Genomic DNA, 13689 nt, shown 5'->3' on the forward strand with positions numbered 1-13689 from the left:
GAAGCAGGGAAAGCTCCCAACCCTGCTCCTGGGCGGGAGTTCGAGGGCCGGATTAAAAGGTCCAACTGGCCGGATGCAGTCTGTGGGCCATGGTTTGCCCACCCCTGTGCTATTGAGATGGAGCTCAACTGCACTTTGGCACTGTACAGGAGCTTCTACTGCCATATCCAGATGGCTGGAGAACCACCAATAATATGACCATGTCAGGGCAATCAAAATATTTCTCTCTCATATCTTGGTCAAGGCACTAAAGGAATCCATGAAAATTCACACACAGAGAAGGTCTTTATCTCATTTGAGTAAGAATGCATCCGTCATACAACCTATGTCTCTGCTTGGGCTGGCATAATAATGGAAATTCTTCATGTTGTATTTTGTACCTAGTAGTCTCATTTCTGGAAGAGAAGGTTTACCAGACCCCTGACACAGTACCCAGAAAGCTCCTTTGAGGTTTCAAAAAAATGCATTGCAGCAACATTGTCTGTTTGCACTTGGGCCAGCTGTAGTTCTTCCCCAGAAACCAAGTTTCTATAAACCTGAAGAACTGCTTGAAGCTTCAGCACAAGATTCTCTCCCCAAACTTCTCTCTCATAGGGACGAGCATCCATTCCAAACTAGCTGCCACCTCGCCAACCATTATTCTAGTACAGACTGAGTGTCCCAAATCCCACATATTTCATTATTCAAAAATATCCACACTCAACTGCAACAAATTTATCAGCAACAGAAGCACTTGCAACCACTTGGAAAGGCTATCCACATTTGGGGCCAGTGCAGAATATTGTAGTGCCTTCAGTACAGCTGCATTGATTTGCGCCAGCTGCACATATGATCTTTGGTCTCTAATGTGCCCTGATCCAGCTCTGAAGAGGTTTCATTCATAATCCAGCATAGGGGATCACATAAGTATGCAAACAGCCACAAGACCCAGCATCTTCAGTGTTTGTATAACAACCTGAAAGTCTCAAGTAATTGTATCTTTTTGCACCTGAATGTACAGAAGCCTATCTAGAATAAGATATGTTCTTGCATGAATCTCAAACTGCTCATAAGAAAGTAAACTTTGGAGTTGGAATCAATGCTGACTTCTGGTTTATTCTGAGGTCCAATTACTGGAAGAGAGAGCAAACAGCTTTCAGAAAGGAGATTTCTTTGAGGCACCTGAGCTTTTAATGATAATCATCCAAGCATATCAAGAATACCCAAATCTCAAGGGTGCCACAATTTCTGCATTGTAGGAAAACTAAGGGACCTGCTGAAAACCTACAGAATAAGAGTTGGCATGGAAAATAATTCTCTCCCACCAAAATATATATTTTTTAAAAGAAGTATTTCCTGTGACATGACTGGACAGATGTGGAAATAAGCATCCCTCAGGCCTGAACAAATCCTGTGAACATAAAGAAGGAATGATCACTGCCAACATCTCCACAAGCGGAATAAAACATTTTCCCACAACAAGAAACAATTACTTTTGTTGGTAACTCAAATACAGCAATAATCTCACCCTTCAGTACATTCAGATAAAAAGAGATACAGAAGGAATGGAGTAGGAAGTCAGCAAATAGACGACTTTGAAAGAACATTCTCGATTATTTTCAAAACTCATTTGCCCAAGGTAATTCTATGCAGCTAGAAAAAAGGAAAAAAGATTGCCCAAGGAGAAACGTGAATAATTCTTCCATCAAACCTGGCTCCAGGCTCTCTGGGAACACAAACATTCTGCCTTGAGACTATGGGAAGAGGCCATAGAAAATTGTCCAGAAAACTGTTTTTGTTTTGAGTTAAAACAATTGTTGCTGCTTCTCTTGATGTCTAAATGAACCTCTCTAATGGGGACAGCAATGTGAAAGAATGAAGCTAACGTAAGAATAGTTTAAGAAGAAAAAGTAGCTTCACAATCTAGGACTTCAAAATTCTGTAGGACCGAAAAAAGTGCATGTATATGCTGTAATCTGGGAGAAAAATAATGCGGATTGCGGCTGGGTCACAGTTCACAGGCTTCTGTGGGCATCAAGAATTCCACCAATGGATGCTTCTCTGACAACTACTGACCAGGTAATCCAACACTAAGCTATGCGAAACAGAGGATTCTCTGTGGAAAACCTACTTGCCATTATAAAAGCTGTTTGATTACATGATTACATTTAGAAAAACAAAAAAACAACCAACTATAGTGCTTCAGCTGTTCCAGACAGAAACCTGTAATGTGGCATGGAGACACTCCTTGAGTTCAACATATGCACTCTGTTGATATTTTAAAAGACTTTTGATTGGATCGAGTTATTAGGGGTTTAAAATTATCTGCATCATCGGACTTTTTTTTTTTAAAATAAGGGGCATGGGGTTTTTTTGTTTTTACAGTAATGATCTCCCCACGTTCAATCTGCACTCCCCTAAATAAATGGAATTAGACTGGACCATGTAAATAAATGGAGATTGTGTCTTGGCTAAAAATGACTAGTGTATCAACTAATAATTATGCACTTTTGTTGAGATTAAAAAACTGACACTACTAATTGAATTTTTCAAAGTAGAGTTTGCCAGTGTTTTCACATTCAGACTGTTTTGTGCAACTTATAGATCTTTGCCCACACACCCAATCAGACAAGTGCTTTTTTTTGGTTAATATATCAAAGAGTGTGCACAGTTTCAGGTACTGTGTGTCTAGATTCCTCTTTTAATCCTTAAATACTTATATTCACATTTTCATACTAAGTGGTGAGAACAAAGATTTTGTATTATAGTACCACTGCAGTAAAACAAGAGCTATGGGACAGATTCCTTCAGCAATAATTAAAACTAATTTTTATTCTTGCTTATATTTACTGAATTAGATTTTAAAAGCAAGCTTAAAAATGTATGTTTATAAGATAAACTACTGGAACCATTTACTTTCAAACCACAGTTTTAATTTTTTCCCCTACTGTAAATCAAATGGTTGGCATACTTTTGTTCTAAATGATAGGTTCAGGTAATTAAAAATTCATTTTTCTATAAAAACTGACATATAGTTTTCATCTAGCCACTGTGATGGTTCAGATGTATTAAGACTATTAACTGAAACGAATTTCAAAAAATATGCCCTTTTGGAAACATTGTACAATATTTTGTTGAGATGACCAAAGACATATTTGAGTACAAATACTGTGAGTACCTAGTACTGAAAGCAATTCCACATATATGACCTAGCTATGTATAATATTCTTGTCAATTAACCCCCAAATTTGTTGCAACAATAAAATGATAGGAAAAATGCAGTCTCCCTCTCCAGCTACTAGTACCACATAATTTTTAGCATTATGGAGAAAGTACCAAAAAAAAAAAAAAAAAAAAAAGAATAGGTAGTTTATATTAGGAAAAAAACTTAATGTCTCATATCCAAACTAATTTGCATTACTACGGTCTAATTTTTCAAATTAGAAATAAATATACTCCTAAATATTACTTAAGTTATTCAGGTCTACAGAGCAATCAACACACCTTAAAGTCTAACAGACTTCAATTTTGGTTAAAAAAACAATATAACCCAGTTTCATTCATTCTTGTTGCTAGAAGGGCAAGAAAAAGTGAGATAGATATCATCTAAAAGGCACCAGCATTGCCTTGTTCATTCTTAGGGAGAAAATAAGACATAAAGCAACAAAAATTTCAAAACTGCTGCAATACCTCAGAATATCTTGCCAACAAACAAAAGTGCATTAAAGATACCTGTAAAACAAGATTTCAAAAATTGAGACCATGATTACAACTATAGCCAACTACATGGTCTAAAAAAGATTGCCACACTGCTTTATACAAAAACTGACCTTGAAGAAAAGTAGTTTTTCACGTATGTATTTTGTTTCCCAATGATAACAAATACATCTCAAGCAATATTCAAGCAGTTTGTGAATATTTACATATGTCAATTCACATAACAGCAAGGCCTCCAGATTCTGAGCCAGCAGCTCAGCTGGAGTAAGTCAGCCTCAATGAACCCACACCAAATTTACCTGAGCGAGGATCTGGCCCTCTACCTTCCTATGATATGTTCCATCATTAAAAGAACAGTTACTTACCCTAAATTAACTGGTTCTTCAAAATGTTTTAGTCAGTGTGGATTCCACTGCAGAGGCACATGCGCTTCTGGCATGCGAGCTCAGAATCTTTTAAATAGCATTATCTGTTGGGTCCATGCATAAGCCGTGTGCCACCTTGTTCTCCCGTACGCAGGCATAAACGACAGAGCGGGGATGAACAGTGGGAGCCATGCTGACTACAACATCTCAAAGGAAGTCAATGCAGGGTAAGTAACTATTCTTGGAGTATGTGTAATTGTGGATCACATTATAGGTGACTAGCAAACAGTATCTTCTTCAAGATAGCAAGAATGAGGAGCATGAGCTGACAGCCTGATATATGGCTGCATGGACATCTGCAGTAGGTCTGTCAGCCAGAACTGCCTTGCCAGTAGGGAACTATGAGAATGAGTCTGACCCAGTCTTCTCTGGCTTCAGCAATCAGGCTAAGGATGAACAGAATCAATGGGAAGGAGCCAAAAAAAAGGCACCTGGCAAAGCACCTGGATTCATGCCTCCTCCAGAACAGGAGTTATGGCACTTGGCACTGTCCTTGGTGGCAAACAGGTCTCTCACCAGATTCATCCAACTGTAGAATATTGAATTGCTGATGGATTTCAGCAATGACCACTCATGGTTGGTGAAAGAGACTTCTATCAGAGTTAAGAGGGCACAGGTTTCATAGCTTGATTGCTTCCTTGAGAAGGAAGAGTCCTTGTTTACGTACTTCACTGCAGAAATATCACCAGGCTCCTTGGGATTTTTATTGTATTCTTGACACCACAAGCTAAGCCTGGTCCAGATGGCGTAGCAGGCCTTTAGTGTGCGAGCTCGCCTGGAGGAGAGGAGAGTTTTGATCACTTTGGAAGATAGATCAAATGCAGCTAACACTTCCCTCTCAATAGCCAGACTATCAGACAGTCTGGATCAGAACAGAGAAAAGGGCCTTGGTAAAGGATGTCTGGTCTCAATGGAAGCTGCAATAGTAATTCTAATTTCAATTCCATCAGATCAGAGAACCATGGTCTCTTTGGCCAAAGCAGAGCTTGTACTATCACTTTGCTTCTTCATGCCTTATACTCTGGACCCACCTTTCCTAAAAGTGGAAAGGGAGGGAATGCATATAGCAGGCCTTGTGGCCATCTGTGTGAAAAAGCATCAGTCTCCAGGGCCTTGGGATCTGCATCCCTGAAGTACTTTAGCCGCTTTGTGTTCTTGTGACTGGCAAACAGGCCAACTACCAAGAGGCTGAATGCCTGTGAGATCAGAGTGAAGACTTCCTGATTTAGGCACCATTCAGAGTTGTTGCCAGTGCATCTGTTGAGCCAGGCTGCCTTTTCAGTTCTTTTATGCCTATTCCATTACTTCCATTGCTTTTGCACATAGAGTTACTCTCCCTGTTCCCCCTGTTTGTGCATACAGGCCCCAGTGACTGAGTTGTTCAACTGCTCCAGAACATAATCCCCCTGTAGGTAACTGGAACCTTAGTATGAGCTCAGAGCTGTCAGTGTAGACCATGGGTGGGCATACTTTTTGGCCTGAGGGCCACATCTCGATATGGAAATTGTATGGAGGGCTGGCTCGGGCAGGGAATTCGGGTGCCTGGGGGGGGTATGAGGGCTCTGGCTTGGGGTACAGACTCTGGGGTGGGGCTGGGTATGAGAGGTTTCGGGTGCAGGAGAGTGCTCCAGGCTGGGATGGAGGGCAGGAGGGTGCTCTCGACTGGAGCAGCAGACTGGGGTGGGGCTGGGGATGAGGGATTTGAGGTGCAGGAGGGTGCTACGGACTGGGATCAAAGGATTTGGAGGGAGATCAGGGCTGGAGCACAGGGTTGGGGGCGCAGTGGGGGGCTCAGGGGTGTAGGATGCAGGCGGCGCTCACCTGAAGCAGCTCCTAGAAACAGTGGCCCATCTCCCCTCCGGAGGCGGGGCTACACTACTCTGTGCGCTGCCCCATCTGCAGGCACCACCCCCGCAGCTCCCATTGGCCACGGTTTCCAGCCAATGGGCGCTTCAGAGCTGGCACCTGTGGATGGGGCCAGCGTGTGGAGCCCCATGGCTGCTCCTGCTTCCGGGAGCCACGCAGCGAGGAGCAAGGCAAACTTCTGACCCCTCTCCTCGGCTGGAGCACCGGAGCGGGGAAAGCTCCCAGCCCCTCTCCCTGGCGGGAGCTCGAGGGACAGATTAAAACATCCTATGGGCCGGATGCGGCCAATGGGCTGTAGTTTGCCCACCCTGGCCTAGACCAACAGGTTGATACTCTGGTTCCTTTTCCTAGAGTTCCAGATACCTTGCATTCTCTTGTGCCCCAGATGTACCCCCCCTATCCCATAGACCGGCATCATTTGTGAGTACCCATGGGTCTGGAAAGCATATGGAAAGACCCCTGTGAATGATCTCTGGGATTTTTCATCCATTTTAAAAGGTTTTGGCACTGGTATGGAACCAGTACCTGATCTTGCATGCATTGCAATGAATGTTTCTACACTTTTAAGAGAAAAAGCTTATAGACACCTGATATGAGGCCTTGCCATGGGATGATTCCTATATACAAAACCAGGAAGCCCAGTAGCTGCAGACACAGAGTAGCCTTGTAAATCTTATCAACCTGGACATCAGGTTCTGGATCTTGTGAAATCTGTCCAGTGACAGGTAGAACTTTCCCACAGAAGTAACAATTTCCACTCCCAGGTGAATTATCCTTATGGAGGGAATCAAGAAACTTTTATTGGTGTTCATTATGAAGACATGCACTTGAATAGGTTTTGTCTATATGCTTCTTGTCTGTAAATAAACATATTCTGATCTGGAAAATCTGTGTGGTCACTAGTAAAAAAAACACTATCATTGTCATTAGAGAGAAACTAATGACCACGGGCTGGACTTTTATCAGACCTGCTTGGGATAATCACAGTGACGTGCAGAGGGACTGCAGCATAAAACTCCCAGTCAGAAGGGGTAGGATGTAGGTCCTTGCCCAGAAAGAGGAGAAAGCTAGAGGCCTGAGAACTGAGCAGGCATTCCTCAAAAGGACCACAGAGGGAAATTAGAGGTGCAGTTACCTTGAAACTGTAAAAGCGTGGTCTTTTTCAGAGGATATTCTGGTTGGAAACCAGAGTGTTTTCTGTCTTTGAGGTAACAGATACCAGGAGGGGCTAGTGTATGGAACTGGAGCATAAATTCCCTGAGATCTCAGTATCATTTTCAAATCCTTAAGGGAATATAGAGTGTCTTGTCCATTCAGGCACTTTGCCCTCAAAGGGTAGATCCTCAGTTGTTGCCTGGATCTCTTTTGGATGCCTGTAATCAGGAAGCCCAGCACATTGTGATCACTATATCCTTGGATTGTGCAGGTCCAAGATCTGAGAACATGCACTCAGAGATCAGAAAGAACAGAGATGCAGGTAGTGCTGTAACCAGTTTATAAACCACCACCAGGTTCCCCTCACACTGTTCAGCCTTCCATTAACACTTTTCATTCCTCCTTGTTTGTGAAATTAAAGATATCCCTCCATTCTCAGCCTCCCCCGAAAAACAGATAAAGTTACTGCAAACCCAAAAAATCAGTTCAAGGTTACATTTGCTGGAACACCAAACAATGCCATCAAGAGTAAATAAGTCACTACATATCTGAGAATGGGAGAGTTCTCGAAAACATGTATGAAAAAAATCCCAATAAGCATCAACTGTATAACTGAAGCAATTTTTTCCCCATTTAAATAGACATTTTCTACTTAATTGTATAGTTTTTGTCTAACAAAACATTACAGTATTATTCTTACGCTAAATAGTTCAGATGAATTAACAAATTTACATACGCATCAGATGAAAGATTCCATCACAGGCGCTAATATGAGACAAAAAGGCATTTCCTAGGCCCTGGCCAGCATGGGCTCCTTTCACAAGACCAGCAATATCCACAACGTTCAGAAAGGCTGGAATCTTGCTGAAAGATAAAAATTAAAAGGTTTCATTATCAAACAATATCAACTAAAACTGTTTAGCACATAAAGAAATCCAAAGTACTACGAAGTACTTAAGTTAATATGGGATCTATTTCTTTTTTTAAAATAGATCTGTAAAAGAAATAATTGTCTTTTGTCCCCTTTTGCTTGTTTTTGATGTATAAAGACTGCCTGATCTATTTAAAAAAAAAGAGAGATCATATGGATATAAAATGAGACAAATTTCTGAATGCATTTTAAATACAGGTCTTGTCTATCATCTTTCCTCGTAGACTCTATAGATAACTAGTAGGTTTAACCTCAGAAAAATCTTGGATTTGATTAAAAGAAGCAATTTTTATTCAAACCTTTTAAAACAAATAGTCTGGCTTGTTTTTTAAATGTTAAAACATTCAAGTTTTAAATACCTAAAACTGTAAGGACCCAAAAAATCTCTCTCTCTCTCTCTCTCTCTTTTGTTAGGGATTCAGCATTCACACCCTTTCAACTAAGGGTGGAAAGCACTCCTAATTCATATCAGACTCCCCCAAAGCCTTCCACAAACCAGGGAAAACAAAACTACCTCAGAAATATCAGGAATGTAAACACAAGCAAGAGATTTTTGTTTTTAAGCTTTTCAAACCTTTTTATACACAAAGAAGAAAAACGTATAAATCTGTTTTTCCCCCCTCTTCCGGTCACCTTTCATGAATATAATGTTAGAAGAATTGAAACCTGTGATTATGCAAGGCACTGAATTTAGCCGTATAGAGTGGAAATCTGTCAACTTCATGAAAAAACTCGCACAGATACAGACAGACATCATCTTCCTCTCCAAATGCAAACAGATGGACATCATACCGAAAGGACTGAAGGTAAAAAATCCATTACAATCTACATACTACACAGACTATGCTGACAGCTTGTGCCACACACTCTCAAGGAAACTGCGGAACCACCTGATCAACATCCTCTACAGCAAACAGGGAAAGATTAAGAATGAGCTCTCAAAACTGGATACTCTCATAAAGAACCAACCTTCCACACAAACTTCCTCGTGGCTGGACTTTACAAAAACTAGACAAGCCATTTACAAAACACACTTTGATTCTCTACAAAAGAAAAAGGACACTAAGCTATCTAAACTACTATATGCCACAAGGGGCCACAACAATGGTCCCCGTAACCCACCCAGCAATATTGTTAATCTATCCAACTATACTCTTAGGCCAGCGGAAGAATCTGTCCTATCTCGGGGCCTCTCCTTTTGCCCCTCCACCCCCACGAACATGATACAGTTCTGTGGTGACCTAGAATCCTATTTTCGACGTCTCAGACTCAAGGAATATTTCCAACACACCTCTGACCAACATATTAACCCACAGAGACCTTCCTGCCAACACTACAAAAAGAAGGATTCTAGGTGGACTCCTCCTGAAGGTCGAAACAGCAGCCTGGATTTCTACATAGACTGCTTCCGCCGACGTGCACGAGCTGAAATTGTGGAAAAGCAGCATCGCTTACCCCATAACCTCAGCCATGCAGAACACAGTGCGATCCACAGCCTCAGAAACAACTCTGACATCATAATCAAAAAGGCTGACAAAGGAGGTGCTGTCGTCATCATGAATAGGTCAGAGTATGAACAAGAGGCTACTAGGCAGCTCTCCAACACCACTTTCTACAAGCCATTACCCTCTGATCCCACTGAGAGTTACCAAAAGAAACTACAGCATTTGCTCAAGAAACTCCCTGAAAAAGCACAAGAACAAATCCGCACAGACACACCCCTGGAGCCAGGACCTGGGGTATTCTATCTGCTACCCAAGATCCATAAACCTGGAAATCCTGGACGCCCCATCATCTCAGGCATTGGCACCCTGACAGCAGGATTGTCTGGCTATGTAGACTCCCTCCTCAGGCCCTTCGTTACCAGCACTCCCAGCTATCTTCGAGACACCACCGATTTCCTGAGGAAACTACAGTCCATTGGTGATCTTCCTAAAAACACCATCCTAGCCACTATGGATGTAGAAGCCCTCTACACCAACATTCCACACAAAGATGGACTACAAGCCGTCAGGAACAGTATCCCCGATACTGTCACGGCTAACCTGGTGGCAGAACTTTGTGACTTTGTCCTGACCCATAACTATTTCACATTTGGTGACAATGTATACCTTCAAATCAGCGGCACTGCGATGGGTACCCGCATGGCCCCACAGTATGCCAACATTTTTATGGCTGACTTAGAACAACGCTTCCTCAGCTCTCGTTCCCTAATGCCCCTACTCTACTTGCGCTACATTGATGACATCTTCATCATCTGGACCCATGGAAAAGAAGCTCTTGAGGAATTCCACCATGATTTCAACAATTTCCATCCCACCATCAACCTCAGCCTGGACCAGTCCACACAAGAGATCCACTTCCTGGACACTACGGTGCTAATAAGCGATGGTCACATAAACACCACCCTATATCGGAAACCTACTGACCGCTATTCCTACCTACATGCCTCTAGCTTTCATCCAGATCATACCACTCGATCCATTGTCTACAGCCAAGCGCTACGATATAACCGCATTTGCTCCAACCCCTCAGACAGAGACAAACACCTACAAGATCTCTATCATGCATTCCTACAACTACAGTACCCACCTGCTGAAGTGAAGAAACAGATTGACAGAGCCAGAAGAGTACCCAGAAGTCACCTACTACAGGACAGGCCCAACAAAGAAAACAACAGAACGCCACTAGCCATCACCTTCAGCCCCCAACTAAAACCCCTCCAACGCATCATCAAGGATCTACAACCTATCCTGAAGGACGAGCCATCGCTCTCTCAGATCTTGGGAGACAGACCAGTCCTTGCTTACAGACAGCCCCCCAATCTGAAGCAAATACTCACCAGCAACCACACACCACACAACAGAACCACTAACCCAGGAACCTATCCTTGCAACAAAGCCCGTTGCCAACTCTGTCCACATATCTATTCAGGGGATACCATCATAGGGCCTAATCACATCAGCCACACTATCAGAGGCTCGTTCACCTGCGCATCTACCAATGTGATATATGCCATCATGTGCCAGCAATGCCCCTCTGCCATGTACATTGGCCAAACTGGACAGTCTCTACGTAAAAGAATGAATGGACACAAATCAGACGTCAAGAATTATAACATTCAAAAACCAGTTGGCGAACACTTCAATCTCTCTGGTCACTCGATCACAGACCTAAGAGTGGCTATACTTCAACAAAAAAGCTTCAAAAACAGACTCCAACGAGAGACTGCTGAATTGGAATTAATTTGCAAACTGGATACAATTAACTTAGGCTTGAATAGAGACTGGGAATGGATGAGTCATTACACAAAGTAAAACTATTTCCCCATGGTATTTCTCCCCCCCACCCCACCCCCCACTGTTCCTCTGATATTCTTGTTAACTGCTGGAATTAGCCTACCTGCTTGTCACCATGGAAGGTTTTCCTCCTTTCCCCCCCCCTGCTGTGGGTGATGGCTTATCTTAAGTGATCACTCTCCTTACAGTAAGAAAAGGAGTACTTGTGGCACCTTAGAGACTAACAAATTTATTAGAGCATAAGCTTTCGTGAGCTACAGCTCACTTCATCGGATGCATCCGATGGAAGTGAGCTGTAGCTCACGAAAGCTTATGCTCTAATAAATTTGTTAGTCTCTAAGGTGCCACAAGTACTCCTTTTCTTTTTGCGAATACAGACTAACACGGCTGCTACTCTGAAACCTGTGATTACTCAGACATAGTATATATAAGATCAGGCATTTAAGACCAGATCCTTTGTCCCACCTAAGTCTGCTTTGTAGGGTTTGAGCAGCATGAAGATTTAAAACGTATTTAAGCAATCAGATTAAGATTCCCATAAGCAAAGGGAATTCTCTAGTACATTAATAGCATAATCAGACCTAGAGATCAGTATCATGGACCAAAAACAATGTTAAAAGAACCTAAAGTTTCAAAGTCAAACAAAATTTAGAAAATGCTAGAATTAAGGCTGGCTGTGCAATATTAATGCAACTACATTACCAAGCACTCTCTAATTACATGCTCACACACTCTTTTTCCTCCAACAGGACCGCATTTTTAGGAAGCAAACTGAAAAAACCTTACATTATAAGTAATGCTACATTTATGTCATGGAGGTCATGGAAGTCACAGAAACCGTGACTTCCATAGACCTGTGTGACATTCTCTGCTTCAGCCCCAGGGGCTGCGGGACTCTGGAGCTGGCAGCCAGTGGGCCCCTGGCAGGGTTCCAGCGACAGGGGGCACCCTGCATGGTTCCCATCAATGGGCGACAGTCTTGCGACAGGGGAATGAGACGCCTTGGGCGAGTGGGTGTCCTGTTTTCTCTTTGGGAAATATGGTCACCCTGCAGCTCCCACGGGCAGAGGGGGAACCCCACTACTCCCAGCCACCACAGTGGCAGGGGGAAACCACAGAGCCGCAGCAGCAAAAGTCACAGACAGGTCACAGACTTCTGTGAATTTTTGTTTATTGCCCATGACTTTTATTAAAAATAACCATGACAAAATGTTAGCATAATTCCTTATAATTTAGGGTAACATCCATATGGATCACAAGCAGATTCACAGCATAGGCTTCTGCTACTTGACCTAATGAAGTAACTGATAGCAGCAGGATGTCATCTTCAACTTGATACAACACTGGGATAAGACATACTTTGCTAGTGGGTTTCAAAAATTGTTGAGAATAGACAAATCTTAGGATTCAGAAACACAAAGTTCCACAAAGGAGCGTGTTCTAGTTGTCCCAGATCCTTCCCCTGCTCTCTACAAGCCCAATCCTTTCTACTTCTGTCCCCTCCAGCCTGTCCTTGCCCCTGCCCCTGCCTTATCTCAATTCTCCCCCAACCACTTTGTGGTCCTTCTTATCTGTCCCACTCTCCTCGCATACCTCTAACCAGAGGTGGGCAAACTACGGCCCACAGGGGCAGAGAACGAGGGGGGGGGCTAAATAAGCGTGGGAGTCCTGGGGGGCCTGGCAGGAGGCTGGGGTGTGGATAGAGGGCAGGGCAGTCAGGGGACAGTGAGCAGGGGTGGTTGGCTAGGGGGTGGATCCCAGGGAGCAGGGGTCTGGGAGGCAGCCGTCAGGGGATGGGAAGCAGGGGGGGTTTGGGTCCCAGGAGGGGGTGGTCAGAAGACAAAGAGCAGGTGGGGTTGGATAGGGGGTGGAGTCCTGGGGGGAAGGTCTGGGGACAAGGAGCAGGGAGGGTTGGATCATGGGTTCTCGGGGGGGGGGCAGTAAGTGGGAGGGGGAGGAGGCCAGGCTGTTTGAGGAGGCACAGCCTTTCCTACCCGGGTCCTCCATTCAGTTTTGCAACCCCAATGCGGCCCTTGGGCCAAAAAAAGACTGCCCACCCTTGCTCTAACCTATTCTTTCATTCCAAGCTCTCTGTACAAGTTCCAGTCTTTTTCACCTCCACTCCAACTTCTTGTCCAATTTCAGTCTTCCTCCATATGGCTCACTTTCCCTGTCTCCCTGCCTAACTAGCATCAGGGCATGCCTACAATATGGGCATTACAAGGGCACAGCTGCAGCAGTGTGTCTATGCCGCTGGAATGCTGTAGGGCAGACTGCTTCCTATATTCAACAGAAGGGTTTTTTTCCCCATCAGTGT

The 13689-nt window shown here is 43.5% G+C and overlaps 1 protein-coding gene across 5 annotated transcripts in view; it reads right to left on the reverse strand.

Moving 5' to 3' along the window:
* Window positions 1-13689, reverse strand: part of OLA1 (Obg like ATPase 1) — a 192213-nt gene that overhangs the window by 152135 nt on the left and 26389 nt on the right. For all 5 annotated transcript variants that reach the window (XM_043505304.1, XM_038421603.2, XM_043505305.1 and 2 more), the window contains exon 4: window positions 7879-8006. In XM_043505304.1, coding sequence (XP_043361239.1) covers window positions 7879-8006 — 128 coding nt within the window. The remainder of the gene's footprint in view (window positions 1-7878; window positions 8007-13689) is intronic.

Source organism: Dermochelys coriacea, chromosome 11, assembly GCF_009764565.3.
Source record: "Dermochelys coriacea isolate rDerCor1 chromosome 11, rDerCor1.pri.v4, whole genome shotgun sequence".
In the NCBI taxonomy this organism is placed as follows: Eukaryota; Metazoa; Chordata; order Testudines; family Dermochelyidae; genus Dermochelys; species Dermochelys coriacea.